The following is a 19704-nucleotide window of genomic DNA, read 5'->3' on the forward strand; positions in this document are numbered from 1 at the left end:
CTGATCCATTAGTTAAAATTTGTAACCTATCATTAAAATCATCCATTGTACCTGAAGACTGGAGGGTGGCCAATGTAACCCCAATATTTAAAAAGGGCTCCAGGGATGATCCGGGTAACTATAGACCAGTAAGCCTGACTTCAATGCCGGGAAAAATAGTGGAAACTATTCTAAAGATCAAAATCATAGAACATATAGAAAGACATGGTTTAATGGAACACAGACAACATGGATTTACCCAGGGGAAGTCTTGCCTAACAAATCTGCTTCATTTTTTTGAAGGGGTTAATAAACGTGGATAAAGGTGAACCGGTAGATGTAGTGTATTTGGATTTTCAGAAGGCATTTGACAAAGTCCTTTATGAGAGGCTTCTAAGAAAACTAAAAAGTCATGGGATAGGAGGCAATGTCCTTTCATGGATTACAAACTGGTTAAAAGACAGGAAATAGAGAGTAGGATTAAATGGTCAATTTTCTCAGCGGAAAAGGGTAAACAGTGGAGTGCCTCAGGGATCTGTACTTAGACCGGTGCTTTTCAATCAATATATATCTTATAACCGTTAACTCCCCCCTCCAAGTTTCCTACTGCCTGTTCCATGTAATTCCTCTGTTATGTTACTTGTAAACAGATATGATGTATATTCAAATACTGGTATATAAAAACTTAAATAAATACATTATAAATGATCTGGAAAGGAATACGACGAGTGAGGTTATCAAATTTGCGGATGATACAAAATTATTCTGAGTAGTTAAATCACAAGCGGATTGGGATACATTTCAGGAGGACCTTGCAAGACTGGAAGATTGGGCATCCAAATAGCAAATGAAATTTAATGTGGACAAGTGCAAGGTGTTGCATATAGGAAAAAATAACCCTTGCTGTAGTTACACGATGTTAGGTTCCATATTAGGAACTACCACCCAGGAAAAAGATCTAGGCATCATAGTGGATAATACTTTAAAATCGTCGGCTCAGTGTGCTGCAGCAGTCAAAAAAGGAAACAGAATGTTAGGAACTATTAGGAAGGGAATGGTTAATAAAACGGAAAACGTCATAATGCCTCTCTATTGCTCCATGGTGAGACCTCACCATGAATACTGTGTACAATTCTGGTCGCTGCATCTCAAAAAAGATATAGTTGCGATGGAGAAGGTACAGAGAAGGGCAACCAAAATGATAAAGGGGATGGAACAGTTCCCCTATGAGGAAAGGCTGAAGAGGTTAGGGCTGTTCAGCTTGGAGAAGAGACAGCTGAGGGGGGATATGATAGAGGTCTTTAAGATCATGAGAGGTCTTGAACAAGTAGATGTGAATCAGTTATTTACACTTTCGGATAATAGAAGGACTAGGGGGCATTCCATGAAGTTAGCAAGTAGCACATTTAAGACTAATCGGAGAAAATACCTTTTCACTCAACACACAATCAAGCTCTGGGATTTGTTGCCAGAGAATGTAGGTTAGTGCAGTTAGTGTAGTTGGGTTCAAAAAAGGTTTGGATAAGTTCTTGGAGGAGAAGTCCATTAACTGCTATTAATCAAGTTTACTTAGGGAATAGCCACTGCTATTAACTGCATCAGTAGCATAGGATCTTCTTGGTGTTTGGGTAATTTCCAGGTTCTTGTGGCCTGGTTTGGCCTCTGTTGGAAACAGGATGCTGGGCTTGATGGACCCTTGGTCTGACCCAGCATGGCAATTTCTTATGTTCTTATGTTCGCTTTACATAAAATGATTAACTGTGATGCCATCAGAAGAAATTTTACCACTGATGCAGGTTTCCGAAACTTGGCTCTGTGTCAGGGTTTTTCTGCTTCACGTTTGAACTATGGAGATAAGTATTTTATTCTGCATAACCACAAAAAAGATTTAAAAAATGAACTTTGGCCGATGATTAATTATAAGGCAAATGAAGGCTTTTATTCCTTGCCGGAAGTGCCTATTATGATTTGCCGCATTGATGGTATTTATTTTTTTGAATGAAGATATCTTAGTTTATTGTTATTTTGCATTTTCATTATCCTTTACCACTGGGTGATTGATACTCACTAAATCAGAGCCATGGAGTCATCTGTAACTCATTTATGATAAGTTTCCATAGACAAAATCTGCAAAGCACCAACTTGGTCTTCTATACATACGTTTACTTCCCACTATAGTTGGATACCGCATCCAGAAAGGAAAAATGGTTCAGCTAGTTTTTATTTTTAATTGTCTTTATTGATTTTCAAAGTTCAATCATAACCTCACATATCATAACAAAAAGAACTGAGTATATCAAGGACAATAAGATTATACGTATGACCCCTCACCCACATCCCCCCTCCCTTTTTCTTTTCTCCCTTTTCTTTCTTTTCTCCCTTTCCCATGAGCCCAACTACTGAACTATAAGCAAACACAGAAATTGAACTCAAAGAAACTTCCTCTCCTCCCTATATTTCGTTCATCGTTTCTATAATGGAATTAAGCAAGTACCCCCTCAAAACATGTTTCCCTTAAAGTTTGTGTCTAATGTAACAAACAATGCAGAGAAAAAAAAGACACCAGACATTGTAAAATCATTGCCTGACCTTCAACAGACGTGCAACTGATTTATTCTCAAGAAGCAACAAATCCAACACTGCTGTTTTCCACTGCAAGAAAGCCAGACTTTCATTATGGAGTCATTTGAGAATACACTTTATTGCAACAACACATCCTTTTGTTAGTACAGCTTTATGTCCTTTCCAATAAGTGTAGATTGTGGTAACTGGCCCAAGAGACAAAAGGCCATGGTCCAAGGGACCTCCTTAGCAGTCACAACCATTAAATAATATAGTATATATCCTGCCAAAAGGCCTGGATTTTAACACATTCCCACAAACAATGGAGCAATGTGGCTTCTGATTGGGAGCACTTCAAACAATTGTTGGTGTTGTGGGTTTGATATGTTTGTGGACCCTTGGTTGCTATATTGATGACTCCTCCCATGGGGAAAATATAGCAATAGGCTGTCTCTACAATAACGAACACAGAGAAAATGGAAGATTTATTATACAGCAGTAGGCAATGCCCGAGGAGCGGGCAGTGCTCTTCAGCCAATGGAGTATGTCTCAGATGATAAAGTTCAGTCCAGGCACTGTGTTGTATCAAGTGTGGAAAAGGTCTCACCAGAAGCTGGAAAGTGAGGGGTCCAGTAGTGGTCCGCGGAACGGGGTAGGCCGAGAACCCAGTCACGACGTAGCCAGTGGTAGTAGATCCGGTAGTGGTCCGCGGAGCGGAATACGCCGAGAATCTATTCTGTGGTGAGACAAGGCAGAGACTGAAGAGTATGAGTACTCACGAAGGCTGGTAGCTGTAGGAGAGGTGACCTCCGCAGTGCGAAGGTAGAGAAGAGGCAAGGCCTGGAGCATCGGAGCCCAGATGTCCTTGTAGAAGCAGGTCAACCCAGGAAGTAGACAGGTGTGAAGCAAGGCCCCCGGGGAGCGGGTACCTTGGGTCCTTGAAGAAACTGGGTAACCTGAAGGGTATACAGGAGTGAAGCAAGACTCCTGAGGAGCGGGTGCCTTGAGCATCCTTCCTGGAACAGTGTAACCCCGGAGGTAGCAAGGAGCGAATAAGGCCCCCCGAGGAGCAGGTACCTGGAATGCCCTTAGTGTAGCCAGTGTAACCCGGAAGGTTGTAGAAGCAAGAACTCAGAGCAAAACGTCTCTGAACAAAGTTGAAATTAGCTGGAGCGGAATCCTTGCTAACTCGTAGCTGGATTGGAGATCGGAGGCTATGTACCCGGAGGTAGTGACGACATGCGGTGGGGATGCCCCCGAGGTTCTCGCCATGATGTATTCAAAAGGGAGGGTGACGCGCGTGCGCACGCATGCGCCCTAAGAGACCTCAGTGTAAGAATGGCGAACGCAATCGCCCATGCCGGTCCAGAGACGCTGGAGAGGTCAGCGAGGAGAGGCGGAGGCAGCCATCTTGCCCAGAGGAGAGGAAAGAGAAAGAAAAGAGGTGAGACAGAGAGGGCACAGCCATCTGTGACCGACAGGCACAACAGTTGGTAGCTGCAATCCTACCTTTAAAGGCCTTTATTGGCCAAAAAATAATTATATTCATTATTTTAAAGTGTAGTTCTCTCAAGTTTACACTTTCTGCTACCTTTATGATCAGGGAATTACATTCATATAGATCGTCTTCATTTATGTATACTTGAAGATCTTTCTGCCATATATCAGAAATTATTCGCAATGTCTGATACTGCATAACAGAATGAAAAAATGTGTACATTGAAGCTATGGAAATATACCCTTTTTTTTATAAATGTGTAATAACCTTTCAAAAGAACCCGAAGAAAGGCCTTCGTCTTTATTCTTATGTAATGTGGATATAAAACTTTGTATTTGCTAATATGCAAGGTAATCATTCTTTTGAAAATGTAAATTACCAACACAATGTTCAAATGTCTGTATACTTCCTACATATATATATTAATAAATGCTTGTATATCTGCAATCCCCATGGTCTCCAATTTCTGAAATATTGTTTGATTGCTTCCAGGTTTAAAAAGGGAATTACCTAGTAGAGATAAACAGTATGATGCTTCCCAAGATAAATGCATCTGCTTTCTTACACACTTCCATGCATATCTAGTGGATCTAATCAATAAAGACTGAGCCACCAATGTTGGTAAACATTCTTTTTTAGCATGCAAAACAAATTTTGAATTTATGAAGAAGGTAAATTGCTTTTCCAGAAGTAATGCTGAGCAATTGGATTTATCCATTAATCAGTCACCCATAGCTGTCAAAAGACAGGCCATATTATATCATCTAATATTAGAAAATCCCAGACCTCCTTCTTTTGGAACTAATAACCTAGAGACAGGCAATCTAGCTCTTTTTGATCCCCAGAAAAAAATTAGAGCACAGCTTATATATCAAATTAATATCTTTTGCAAGAATCACTGTTGGGATCATTTGTAATACATATAGAAGTTTAGGGATCAAAATCATTCTAACCAGAGCTATTCTAAGAGGGATAATGGGAATTGCATCCAACTTTGTAACATTTTTAAACTCTTTTATTACAGGTGGGATATTACACTAATACCATTTCCTTGGTTGACTATGTATTATTATTCCTAAGTATTTAATAGTCTGATTTGCCCATTTCAAAGGAACATCTTCCCAGCTCTCCCTTAAGTAATCTGAAATATCTAAAGCCTCCAATTTGTCAAGATTCAATTTCAGGCCTGAAAAGTTGCCATAATCCTTTATAATCTTCAAGACTTCTGGCAAAGATGGCTTAGCCTCAGCCAAACAGTTTTAAACAGTTTTTTCACATAATCCTTGCCTCTTCATTCAGGGTTGCTCACCAAAAGCCTGAATCATAAAATCACATGAGCAGAATGCCCACTTTTAAGAGGACTGTCTCACCTTGTGTGTCCTTAGCAATCCTCAGTATGTGAGTCTCCATTTACTTGGCTGATTGTTGATGGAGATAGCAAAGTTGCTCACCTGTAATGGGGGTTCTTCATAGAAAGTAGGATAAATCAGCCACACAATCTCTCCCACCTCCCATACAGAGCTGATTGAACTGTTGAATGTATTAATATTGTACATTGCTTTAGGTGATTTTTTAAATCAGTAAAGTGATTCATAAATATTATTAAATAAATAAATAAATAACTGAGGTTGTTTGCACAGGACAGCTATGCAAGAACTTCCCATACATGCTCAGAAAAATTCTAGTGTTTTCTGAGCTCTGCGTGAAAGCAGAGTTGCTTACCTGTAACAGGTGTTCTCCCAGGACAGCAGGATGTAGTTCTCACAAGTGGGTGAAGTCACTGGCCGGAGCCGTATCATGAAAAACATTTCTGTTAAAATTAGAAACTTAGACTGGCACACTGAGCATGCCCAGCATGCCATGATCCCTGTGTTCACAGGGGTCTCCCCTTCAGTCCCGTTTGTAGCAAAAGATGCGAGCGAAAAAATAAAATACTAAAACGTTTCAGATCCAACTCCACGGAGTAGCGAGTGGGTTTTGTGAGGACTACATCCTGCTGTCCTGGGAGAACATCTGTTACAGGTAAGCAACTCTGCTTTCTCCCAGGACAAGCAGGATGGTAATCCTCACATATGGGTGATTAGCAAGCTACAGGCTGACTCATTTTACAACAGGCCAATAGCAGACAACTCTTGCAGCAGGCACAATAATTGGGGAGCTATTGGCAATGATGAGGCAGCCTGAAATCACAGCAGGTGGTTGTGGAAGGAGTTGGGGATTATACTGGACCAAAGTTTTGCAAGACAGATTGGCCAAAGGCAGTCTTGACGGACTTCCTTATCTAAGCAGTAGAGGGCTGCAAATGTATGAGAGAGCTCCATGTTGCAGCCTAGCAGATATCGGCAATTGGTACTGAACGATAGTGTGCTACCGATGTTGCTATGGCCCCTACAAAATGTGCCTGCACTAACCCCTGGAGAGGAAGGCCTGCTTCCTCATAGCAGAATTCGATACAGTCTGCTAGCCAGTTGGAGAGAGTTTGTTTGCCCACTGGAACTCGCAGCTTGTCTTTGTCAAAGAAGCAAAGAGTTGGGTGGATTTCCTATGGAGTGCAGTGTGGTCTAGAAAGAATGCAAGTGCACGCTTACAGTCCAAGGTGTGCAATAAACTCTAGCCCTGGTGAGAAATGAGGCCTTGGGAAAGAGTGGGCAGACTATAGACTGAGTAAAGGGAGAGACTGTGTCCACCTTAGGAAGAAATTTAGGGTGAGTACGGAGGACCACTCGGTCACGGAGGAACCTAGTGTCGGGTGAGTATGTAACAAGGGCTTGTAACTCACTGACCCTTTTAGCAGAGGTGACGGCTATAAGGAAAAGAATTTTCCATGTTAGAATTTTAATGTTATAGGAATGCAAAGGCTCGAACGGGAAACACACGAGCCTTGTAAGCACTACATTTAGGCCCTATTCTGTAACCGGTGATTGTAGAGGAGGCTTAAGTTGTAGAAAACCCATGATAAGCCGACTCATAAGGGGTTGAGCCGTTAACAGGGCATCCCCTACTCCCTGGTGGTATGCTGAGATGGAACTGAGGTGTACCCGTGCTGAGGATGTGTGGGGACCAGAATCTGAAATGTATCCTAGATAGCCTAATAGAGATGGAGTGGGGCAGGAAAAAGGGGCCAATACATTTTTGTGCACACCATTTGGTAAATCTTGCAGATTTTGAATGGTAAGATTTACGTGTGGAAGGTTTTCGTGAAGCTACTAGTACCTGCGAATATCAGTGAGTCTGTGTTATGAGGTTGACCTGTGGGCAGGCGAATTGGTTCCTGGAATGATAGGTTGAGAAGTATGGGGAAGCATACTTGTCAAAGCCAGTACAGGTTATGAGAATCATTGAAAACCTATTCTGCTGTAGGTTCACGAGAGTTCTGGCTATGAGCGGTATCGGAAGAGATGCATATAGGAGGCCTTTGTTGCAGGGGCGAGCAAAGGTGTCCATGGCTAACGCATTTCGAAACCTGTGTAGGGAGCAAAATCTGTCCACTCTGTGGTTCGATTCAGACGCAAGTGTTCGAAAGTTGGTTGACCTCAACGCTAGAAGATTTTACTCACTACACATGGATTCAGAGACCACTTGTGGGGATGGAGACATCGATTGAGATGGTCTATTAGCATGTTCAGTATGCCTGTTAGATAAATGGCCCAGAGATGCATGCGGTGTGCAACAGCCCAGGCCCAGAACTGCGCAGCTTCCTGGCAGAGCAGATAAGAGCCTGTGCATCCCTGTTTGTTCGAGTACCACATTGCCACTATGTTGTCTGTCTGTATCCACAAAGTTTTGTGTGAGAGGCAGTGTTTGAAGGCATAAAGGGCATAATGCATGGCTCGAAGCTCTAGGAAGTTGATCTGAGACTTTTCATGGAACAGAGTCAACACATTTTCGGTTTGGAGGGTGTTGATACGAACTCTCCAACCCAAGTTAGATGTGACCATGGCCAAGATCATTTGAGGATTTAATTACTGAATCGGTGATATGGATCAGGCATGAAAGCTTACAGCCACTGAAATTTTAAAATCCACTGAGTTTTTCTCATGGCTAGTCTGGCCATAGGAGTGAAATGGATCGTGGAAACCATGTGGCCCAGCAATGGAAGAATTGATGGGCTGAGGCTATGTTGCATGCGCGCAGAGATGTGGACAATTTGATAGGATGTCTGTGCGGTTGTTGGGCAGGAAGGCCGTTGCGACTGTAGTGCCCAGATCTGCTCCATATGGGATTTATGGTAGTTGATCAGAATTCCCAATAAATGTAGTAGATTTATAGTGAGTCTTAGAGAATTTAGAGCTCCTTGTTTGGATTGACTCCTTATTAGGCAGTCGTCCAGGTAAGGAAATGAGTGAATGCTGCTGTTCTTTGTAGATGAGTGGCAGTCACTGCTAGGCATTTGGTGAAATACCCAAGTTGTCGAAGCTAGTTCGAATGGCAGAACTTGGTATTGAAAATGTTGTTGCTTCACTATGAAGCGTATAGAAAGTGCAGAGAATAAAGGCAACCCCCTTGCTGTAGTAAGGAAAGCATGGTGCCGATAGACACCATTTTTAACCTTTCCTTCTGAAGAAATTTGTTGAAATTTCTGAGGTCCAGGATGGGTGGAGGTCGCCTGTTTTCTTTGAAAGTAGGAAATAGCGGGATTAAAATCCTCTGCCTTGTTGTGTCCGGAGAATGGTATCCCGAGCCCTGATCGTCAGTGGGATGGACCGTTCTGTTCTCTGGCAAGGCTGAAAAATCCAGGAGCCTGCCCAACTGGCGGAGCTGGTGCAATCTGGATATCAGATTGCACCAGCTCCGCCAGATTGAGTGGGAGCAGTAAAAGGTCCTTCTAGCATCCCTCTTTGCTGTGCAAGAAACGTAGAGAGCTGTCCCAGGGTCTCGCGGTGGTCTTGCAATTGAGCCACTGTCTGCTGGACCTTGTGCACGAAGAGATTATCTGCAGTGCATGGCAGATCAGCTAGTTTATCTTGGACTTTGGGTCGTAAATCAGGAGCTGTAAGCCAGGTTCACCATCTAGCACTGAGTCCTGTTTCTGGCAATGGGAGGACATTTCGAAGCAATCCCATGTTACTCGAATTTCATGTGGATGGCAGAGAGGTTCCCTTGATGTTGTGTCAAATATAGCTGGTAAATAGCAATATGTGACACCAATATAGTTTTTGGAAGAAGTTATGACCTAGACCCTCCCAAAAACTTCTGGTTCTTTTTAGTGACCAGGTCGAAAGGGATGATTTCAGACACGTCCTTTACTTAGGTCTCGATGGGATCAGTGCCGAAGCGGGATTAGAGTGCCCATCGCCGTTCGAGGATCCCGGGATAGGTATAGGGGTCCGTGGAGGCTCGGAAGGATGAGTCGGCATCAATGACTTAGGCTGTCGTTGGTAGGTGCCACAATGAGGCGGTACCACAACAGTGCGAATATCGATGGCTCTGGTGTTAGTAGATTCCGGAAGGCATCGAGGACAGCCTGACGGACGAGGACGTCCAGCTCCTCCCTGGAAGCTGATATAGGTAGCGCAGCTACAGGGGGAGACAGGCTAGGCGTTACTGGCACTTCCACATGAATCTGTGGTGGCTCAGTACCCGGCACCCAGTGTCAGTGGGGAACACCTCGGGTGCAGAGAAGCATGGAGACTCTTGTACCCGGGCCCACTTTGCAACTGGCTCAATGGACATTGGTGCCGGTGCAGTATCAGTGCTGGCACCGAACGCGGAACCACATTGGTGCTGGCAACCATATTTCCCTCTGAGCTCGGCCCGGTCATTCTCCAGCATCAAGGAAACTGCCACTGATGTCCAGAATGGCATTGGTAACGGACGGTTACCGTGGTAGTAACAATGTTTCCCTCAGTGCTCGGCCCGGTCATTCTCCAGCACCAAGGAAGATGCCATCGATGTCATGTATGGCGTCGGTGACGGACGGTCACCGTGCCGTGACTATGATTCCCATGGTGCTCGGCATGGTCCTCAGGCACCGGTTGCATCACCGAAAACCAGATGTGGCCATGTCGGATGAAACAAAAGTGGCACAAACCGGAAATGATGGTGGCAGGCATCAAGGGCTGGTGGGCAAGAGGCACCGCCGCCACGGGGAATCAACCGTGAAAGGAAACTTACCAGAATTGCTGAAAACTCTGATTAGGAGCACTATGGGAAGGCATCGAGAGGAACCCAGAGATGGAAAAATATGGAGAAACAGGCAAAAGAGTGAGAAAAGGAATGTTTTCCACAAGGCCAAAAACAGCGAAAAATGAGCTCACTTGCACCGTGGGCTTACAGCTCTGGGAAAAAGAGAGACTGGAGAGGAACCCCACATGGATGCCTGGTATAGAGCACACTGGGCATGCTCAATGTGCCTAGTCAAAGTTCTAGAAACTTTGACATAAATGTTTCCGCTCGGGCATCCATCTGATGATGTCACCCATGTGTGAGGACTACCATCCTGCTTATCCTCGGAGAAAAATACAGATATTCAAGGGTGTGAAAACATGCTTGTGTTTGAGAGGACGTAATGAAAATGAGAAGCCTTCCATACTTGCTGACTTTAACTGAAGCTTCTTGATAGGATCCCCACCTCAAGGCAGTCACTGCAAAAACAGGTTGATCCTTCTTCCCCTGGAACATAAATAGAAAAGCAATTTTCACCACATATTCCTGCTGTTCATATACCCAGGAAAATTCCTTTCTACAAATACTAGTATAACTCGCTTTCAATTAAGAGAGCCTACACCAATACAACCATATCTACAGAATAGAGTAGCAGCCTAGATATCCATGCAAACTAGGGTCCAAATCCTGCAGATACTCCTCGTGATCTTGGGCAAGTCATTTCTCCCTCCACTACTTCCACTTCAAACTCGGAGTCTATTTACTAAGCCTCAGTATTTTTCCCTTCCTGAAAAGTACCACAGGATTCATGAAGCTGTACACGGAACTGAAGCTTTGTAAATACTGCAGGATCTGCCGAGAAAAGTACTGTTGCGAAGTACCCTGTAGAATGGCAGCCCCACAGCCTGGGAACCATTTCTTTTAAAGGGTCACACTGGCCCTTATATTGTACTGCACCCTCCCCAGCGGTACAGTAAAAACCTCGGGGGCCTATTATGACCCTCTGTCCTAGACTCCACCACCCCTTGTGGTGGTCAAAGATGAAAAGTACAAAAAAAAGGATAAGGTCCCCAGCCCGGCTTAGCCCAATTTCCAATCCCTGCTTTTTTAGGGAAGGAAAAAAAAAATCAACCTTGCACCTGCCCTCAGTACTTATTATAAGTCCCCAGTGGTCAGTGGAGCCTGGAATGCTCCACTGGATCACTGGTATCATCAGCCACATACTCACTTTTGTCCTATCACATGATGAGACAAAAGTATATATTTAGCCAACTAGTGCCATTTTTTAAAATGGGGGTGCTGCTGACTCCATTAGACCCCCAGGGACAAGTAGTAAGTACTGAGAAGGGGTCAGAAGGCTGGGGTGGGGATGGGCCAGGAAGGATTCGGGGGTTGAATTTTCCTACTCAAATAAGGAAGGGTTTGAAAAAGGGGGCAGACCTGGGCCAAGGAGTTAATGTTTGTTTGTTTTTTCAACTTTGGTTGGCTCAAGGAATAGCAGTGGTGGTGGTAGTTGTGGGGGGGGGGGAGGGTCAGGGGAAGACAAAGGGTTGCATTAGATCCCAGGGGTTTTTTAGACTACTGGGAGGAGGAGAGCAATCTGGCCCTGTTGTGGGTCATTGAAAACAAGAATGATTAAAGCCACTAGCTGTACAGAAAAAGGTTTTATTAACTGCTATAATATAATATAAATCTTAGACATTAAATAATAAGCTACCTTATGGAGAGGAAGAGTGCCAGGTAAGACACTAGCATATACTCCATCTCAAATGATTTTACTGATAACACAGCATTATATAGAATTTCAGTTGTATATTTCCAACCCCTAAATTAGTTATAATCTTGTCAACATTTCTATAATTGTCTTTCTATTACAAACAAATAATCTAAATGGCTGTATGGTAATTTACTTTCATTCTCCAAGTTAATTAATCTTCATTTCAAATGTAAATGTTTTCTTGGAATTTGCCAGCATTAGCAACCTTGTGCTTGTTCTAAGAATATTTTCTATAATCTTAGTTGGAATGTCAATGTTTTAGTTCTAGATAAGAACATAAGAACATGCCATACTGGGTCAGACCAAGGGTCCATTAAGCCCAGCATCCTGTTTCCAACAGTGGCCACGACACCATCAGGTCCAAGCTGGGAGTGCCCCACTGGCAACATATCAGAGCCAGCGCCTCTTCCGACAGCTCCCACTCCCCGGGGTCCAGTTTCTGCCGGCTGAGGAAATCCACCAGTACATTGTCCTCTCCGGCAATGTAAGACGTTGCGAGCATTGCTAAAAGCTGCTCCGCCCAGAGAAATAAGTCGTGATCTTACTGGGCTACTGCCCAACTACTGCCCAACTCCTGGTTCCCCCTTGTCAGATGATGTAAGCCACCATGGTCGCATTGCACGACAATATGCGCAGTGAGCAGACAGCTCTCAGGATAAAGCTGTCAGGATAAAGCTGTAACCTAGTAGCAGATGTGATTGCTGGGCAGACTCGGGAAACAACTGATATTTTCCGGCCCCTGATGAAGCTGACAGAAACACGAGCCGTGTCGGGCCAGCGCCAGTCAGATATTCCCGCTGCACACCTACTGCTACGATAAGTGTTATCTTACTGCCCTTAAAATTGATGAAATGACCATACCAAAATATGGAAAATGTTTAAAAAAATGTAAAAATTCTAAAAACTACCACTAGAGAAACCAATGATTAAACTATAGTGACGGTCCGATTTTTGACCGGTGACTGCACAATTATACCAGTGGCTTTTAGGGCTATTGAAGGTGAAGCCCGCCATTTTATATGAGGTTTCTCTAGTTCTCTACAATAGACTACATGGTATCAGCATTTGATATTCTTAGAACTATGATGTTGTTTTGAATTCAATGTATGAGAATACATCATATACATACAGTTTTTTGTTATAAGTAGCTGTAATACCCGACATTTAAATGCTCTAAGAACGGAGACATCAACGTCTTCATCGCGTTCTTGATTCCTGTATTTGTCCCGACATGTGAATGAATCAATTATGCACTTATCTTTCAACTTGCTCCAAAATGATGTTTCTACTCTTCTTGGCAAGACAGTGCCTCATAAAACAATATGTTTCCTCAGCCAACGTTGTCAATGTTTTGCTAATGCTGCATCAGGGCAGGTTTGTTATATGTTCAACCTTCCGTCTCAGATAGTCGGGCTTTAGTGGAGACAGAAATCTTTCTGCTTAGTTTAAGTAAGTCAGGAGTCTCCTGCGGTTACTCTCATTTCCTCTGGCAGTGCAAGGGAGGGAGCTGTGGATGGTTAGTGATGAGCTGGCTGGGAGGTGCAGTCTGCGCAAAGTAAGTCCTCATTGTGCATCCTCTCTCTCTGCTCCTCAGCATGCCCTGAGCTAGTTTTTGCCTCCTCTCCACACATTTTAACTCAGATATGTTGTATCTGCACACTTTTTAACTCCCAATGCATTAGCATAATATTAGCTTACTGCATTGGGAGTTAAATAAAAAATTAGCTGTGCGTTAGAAAACTATGTGCTGAATTGCAATGCACAGTTTAAACACACAGTTTCCTGCTTTGGCCTTTGAGTTAGCACTAGCAGCAGAATGCACTCCCGCTTCCACCATTGCAGATCAGATCAAACTCCTTCTACCATTGCTGCTGTGGGCTGGATCAAGCTCTTTTTATCGTTACTTCATCCAGCCCTCAAGCCATAGTTTGGGAATCCCTGATCTAGCCTACAGCTGTCAGATGTTATATGTTACAAAAACCTTGTCCTGAACAAAGCCTGTTCCATAACAAAGTCACTAACCCTTCCCATCATTTCTACACAGACAACAGACTCATTGGTCTGTAGTTTCCTGGATCACCCCTTAATCCCTTTTTAAAAATTGGCATTAAATTAGCAACCCTCCCAGTCTTCAGGTACCATAGGCGATTTTAATTATAGTTTACAAATTACTAATAGATTCATAATTTCATTTTTCAGTTCTTTCAGCACTCTGGGATATATACCATCTGGTCCAGGTGATTTGCTACTCTTTAGTTTGTCAATTTGCCCTATTATATCTTTCAGCTACACTGAGATTTGTTTCAGTTCTGCTGAATCATCACCTTTGAATATCATTTCTGGCATGTGTTTCTTTCTTGCAACTTCCTCCGTGAAGACTGAAACAAAGAATTTATTTCATCTCTCAGCTAAGGCATTGTCATCTCTAAGTGCTCCTTTTATCCCTTGATCATCTATGGTCCCTCACAGGCTTTTTACTTAGAATGTACTTGAAAAAGATTTTATTATGAGTTTTTGCTTCCACAGCAAACTTCATTTCAAATTCTCCTTTTGCGTTCCTTATCAATGCTTTGCATATAACCTGCCAGTGCTTTTGTTATTTCCTGTTTTCTTCATTCAGATCCCATTTCCCGAAAGATGTTCTTTTAGCTATTATAGCCTCTCTCACCTCACTTTTTAGAAATGATAGTTGGTTAGCCTTCTTTCCACCTTTTCTACTGCATGGCATGCATCTGGTCTGCACTCCCAAGATGGTATTTTTTTTTTTATGTTTAAGCAATTTTATTAGTTTTGTTCTTACATCAGAAAAATTTTCATAAACAAGGTCCATGCCTAATGTAAAATCAGGGACAGTAACTTTAAAACAATCACTGTTGCCAAGTGGCTTCAACATTTTTACCTCTCACACCAAATCCTGTGCTCCACTAAGCACTAGGTCTAAAATATTTCCTCTCTTGTTGGTTCTTGTATCAGCTGCTTCATGAAGCAGTCATTTATTTCATCTAGCGATTTTACCTCTCTAGCATATCCTGATGTGATACTGACCCAGTCAGTACTGCGGTAATTGAAATAACCCATTATTATTGTGCTGCTGATTTTTTTTTTTTAGCATTTCATTGTCTGTTTGTTCATTCTGGCCATGTGGTTGCTAATACTCCCCCCCCCCCCAACACTGCTATTTTACTCCCCTTTTCACCTGGAATTTCTATCCATAAAGATTCAAAATTGCATTTTGTTTCCTGCAGAACATTTATCCTGTTTGACTCAATGCCCTCAATACAAAGTGCCACCCCTCCACCAATTTGATCCATCCTGTTATTTCAACATAATTTGTATCCTGGTATTGGTTAACCTCCTTCCACAAGGTCTGTGAGAAGTCCAATTTAATCAATCTCTTCATCCTCTAACTCTCCCATATTATTTTTTAGACTTCTAGCATTTGTATTATAGTTATTCCATTTTTATATTCAGTTATAGCTCAATATTCAAAGCGGATGTATAAAGACATTTCTAAGTACGGTATATTTTTTGTTTGTATTAACAACCTTATCAGTTGACAGAGGTAATTTATTCTTTATTCTTTGATTTACATTCTGCCTTTCAGCCATTTCAAAGCAGATTACATTCAGGTATTATAAATATGTCCTTGTCCTCAGAGGGCTCACAATTTAATAGGGTCATTTATCAAAATGCGTTATGACGTTATCGCGAGCATTAGGGAGTGATTTTTATTTACTTAACGGATACTTTTCGTTACAAAATGTTCTAATCCATTCCATGTTTTTCAAATTGTCTTTAAAAATTAATAAGAATTAATCCTTGTTCATCTGCAAGAGTTTTTAGTTCTTTTATCATATTAAAATGTAATTTTTTCTACAGAAATATATATTCAAATGTAGTTGATTAAGATGGCGACAGAGAGAATGGCCTGCCCATGCGGAATGTGTTATATAAAAAAAAAGGCACTGCTCAGCTCAGAGCTTATCTAAATGTGAGTGAGCCCTTTGTGCTGCAACATAGTTGATGCAGCCTCAAGAATAAACCCACAAAGCCTACGCAGGCAGCTGGTGGACACGCTCTACAATGAGACAGTCTGAAGCTTCAACTTTACCAGTCACCTCCCCACTCAGGTTGAACCCTTGGGTTCTGGTGACTGACAGGACTTAGGCAGATCCCTAGGGTGATGAAGATAACTGAAGTCCAAAGGCACACCAAGGTCAGGGCAGGCAGCAGACTAACAGAGTCAGGAACAGACTAAGTTTGGGGCAGGCAGCTATCAAGAGTGGTCAGGTCCAGGTGGCAAGACAATCGTGGTCAAGTCCAAGCAAGAGAGTCAAGATCTAGAGAGTCAAGCCAAGATGGACATAGACACACAGAAAACATTGGACAAGACAGGCAAGATGGGCAAGACTGGACAAGGAAGGCAGGACAAGGGAGACGAGGCTGGACAAGAAAGACAAGGCACAGAAACACAGGAATCAAGAACGCTGGCAACATGCACTGCAAAGCAGGATATCCATTGCTGAGATGAGGGACTGCTCCTCTGACAGAGCCTTTTAAGGGGAAAGCTGGTGATGTCATCAGAGGACACTATGGCTATCTTCCTGCAGTGGGGCCCTTTAAAAAGGCACATGTTGGGTACACATGCACCTAAGGGGAGGTCGGAAAGGCACTGGCATGGCGGTGTCCTGGGCCGCAGCCGAGAACGGCGTCTTCTGCCTGAAATGGCAGCATTCTGCTGCAATAGGATGATTCCGCCAGCTTCAGGGAGCGATGGGGGTGCGTGTGGTGGCTCATGGAGCCGTTCCTCTTGTGAAATATCATTAGAAGTGGCTAAGTTCCAATTGACAAATACTTTTTTATGACATAAAAATCTTGGAAATATATTGAATTGTATTTAATTATATAAACATAGAAATGATGGCAGAAGAAGATCAAATGGCCTATCCAGTCTGCCCAGCAAGCTTTCGTACTTATTTTTCTCATACTTATCTGTTACTCTGACCGCTGAGGTCAGGGCACTTATTGGTAACTTTTTGGTTCTAATTTCCTTCCTCCCCCGCCACTGATGTAGAGAGCAGTGCTGGAGTTGCATCAATGTGAAGTATCAAGCCTAAATGGTTAGGGGTAGTAACCGCCGCAATAAGCAAGCTACTCCCACGCCTATTTGATTACCCAGCCAGTGCAATTTAGTCCTTGTTGGTTGTTGTCTGAATATAAATACTCTTTTCTTCATTCCCTCTGCCTTTGAAGCAGTGAGCTGCGCTGTATATGTATTCAAAGTGAAGTATCAGGCTTGATTGGTTCAGGGTAGTAATCGCGGCAACAAGCAAGCTACTCCCACGTTTATTTGTTTTTCCAGCCTGTGCGATTTAGTCCTTGTTGGTTGTTTGAATATAAATCCTCTTTTCTTCGTTCCCCCCTGCCACTGAAGCAGAGAGTTGCTTGGATATGCAATGAAAGTGAAGCATCAGGCTAATTTGGTTTGGGGTAGTAACCGCTGCAACAAGCAAGCTACTCCCACGCTTATTCGTGAATGCAGATCTTTTTTCCCACATTTCCTCTTGCCGTTGAAGTTTAGAGCAATGTTGGAGTCGCATTAATCTTGTGCATGTTTATTGAATAAGGGTAATAGCCATCATTCCCGCAAGCCACCCCCATGCCTCTTCTCTTCATTTCATTCCATTCACATCCTCAAGACTTTATGGATCCACAGCGTTTATCCCACGCTTTGATCATTCATTGATGTACTGGACATTTCTGTTTTGGTTAGATCAATGGGTTGGGTTTTTTTTTACATACCTTGATCATCATTTTTCCTATATAAGATAATTTTAAACTGTTTCTCATAACTATGGCCACCTCACAGACTCCCTTTCTGCAACTGCAAATGAACTCTATGCATATACTAAAAATACAGGACTGCCAATATTGTTTGATAATAATGGACAGAAGCCTACACTAAAATGACCATTGTAATAATATGATAAAAACTTCTCTGACCAACAGAGCCCTCAAGTGCTGGTGGCTGGTAGGACTTGGACAAAGGGAATTTGAAGGTACCCACAAGAGCAGGGTAGGGCTGTTGCAGGAACAGGAACCAGAAAGCAACCACTAAAACAAAAGGCACTCAGGACCAGATGAGAACACAAAGACAGACCAAAACAAACAGGGGCGAAAAAAACGAGAACACAAAACATGTCAAGCCACAAGTTAGGGACAAGCCACAAGTTAGGGACAACAAGGCCAGAGTCTAAAAGCAAGACTAGGGCAGAAGGCAAAACTATGACTTAGAACAAACTCTGGCAAGGTTCAGTTTGAGAGACTGAAATATAACAGCACCAGATATCCACAGCAGCATAAAGAGGCTATAGAGTTGAGAGGACTAAACTGTCAGTTCAAGAAACCCACATAGACCCTCTAATGGTGGGTGGATGGAACTGCCCTTCAAGTTTTCACACTCCTCTGATCTTACAGTCTGAAATGTGCAATTAAATGCTGAGTCCATATAACCCTTATCAGTGAATGCTTATTTCTGTACAGTTGCAAACCCGACATTCATGAAACTGTGAATGTAGTGTCTGCTCCAGTCTTTCCTGCAATTTGGCATCTTTACCAGTAAGTAAATCACAAATGTTAAAAAGCAAGTTTACCTTAATTTGTAGCACATCGAGTGGAACTGTTTCTCCTTTCAGGATGGCCAAGGTAGCATCTGTGATTTGTCTAAAACAAATCAAAAAGCAACAAATATAATTAGGAAGCATCTAGTTTAGATTCTGTGAGCAATAGAAATTATCTGAGTCAACCCACATCACCAACCAATAGTATACTTGCTTGCCTAAATGTGAAGTTGCCTACTTATAGCAAGCGTTCTAGTAAAGGCCTGGGTTACATCTAGGATTGTCTGCAAGTAATGCATCATATAGATCTGCTATAATATCAAGTGGGGCTGAAGCATAGCATTTAGATCAGGGTTTTCCATCCTTTTAGGATTGCCACAATGAATATGTATGAGATAGATTTGTATATAATAGATCTCCAAAGTATGCAAATCTATCTCATGCATATTCATTGTGGCAATCCTAAAAACCTGACAGAAAAGGTGCGCCTCTAGGAGAGAGTTGGGAAACACTGATTTAGATAATGCTTTCTCCTGAAATTGTCCAGGATAACATTCTCAGGGCACTGAGGAACAAGTTCTCACCTTTTCAGGCCACTTTTCAGGTCACTTTATCAAATGCTTTGAACTATAACTGGAAAAGCAGTTGATTTAATTGATATTGGTGACTCCTTTACCCTACTAATAGGGAATACCTGTTCCCTGCACCTTACACATTTTCATGAATACACTACTTTCTGATTTCAAGAACTTTGATTCAGAGGTCAATTAGCTCTCTTACTGGCAATATAGGATTTGTGTATCATACTCTATTGTAAATACAAACTGTAAATATGATTTAATCATAATTGGAAGCTGATCTTGCAATTATTGTTACTGTACTTCTAAGTTTGATTTAAATTGTAATCCACTTTGAGTGGACTCTTGGAAAAAGTTGGAATATAAAATATAAATAATTTTGTTAAGCACACTTTGGTATCATATCTGGGACTTTTCAAACCCTTCAGCTGCCTGGACACAATACTTCGTGCCCACCTCCTTACCAACAAGAAGTAATCTTGATGCAGTACTATAAGGAAGGTGTTTGCATGCTGAGTGCCCACGGACCCCTATAATAATTTGCCTCCAAGATGTTATTATCTGACTTCAAAATGTCTAACATCT

General features: G+C 42.4%; 1 protein-coding gene across 2 annotated transcripts in view; it reads right to left on the minus strand.

Annotated features, from left to right (window-relative positions):
* Nucleotides 1-19704, minus strand: part of AGK (acylglycerol kinase) — a 170998-nt gene that overhangs the window by 55107 nt on the left and 96187 nt on the right. For both annotated transcript variants that reach the window (XM_029616146.1, XM_029616145.1), the window contains exons 9-10: nucleotides 18575-18644; nucleotides 10572-10651 (exon numbers count right to left, since the gene is read on the minus strand). In XM_029616146.1, coding sequence (XP_029472006.1) covers nucleotides 10572-10651; nucleotides 18575-18644 — 150 coding nt within the window. The remainder of the gene's footprint in view (nucleotides 1-10571; nucleotides 10652-18574; nucleotides 18645-19704) is intronic.

This window comes from Rhinatrema bivittatum, chromosome 9 (genome assembly GCF_901001135.1).
Source record: "Rhinatrema bivittatum chromosome 9, aRhiBiv1.1, whole genome shotgun sequence".
In the NCBI taxonomy this organism is placed as follows: Eukaryota; Metazoa; Chordata; class Amphibia; order Gymnophiona; family Rhinatrematidae; genus Rhinatrema; species Rhinatrema bivittatum.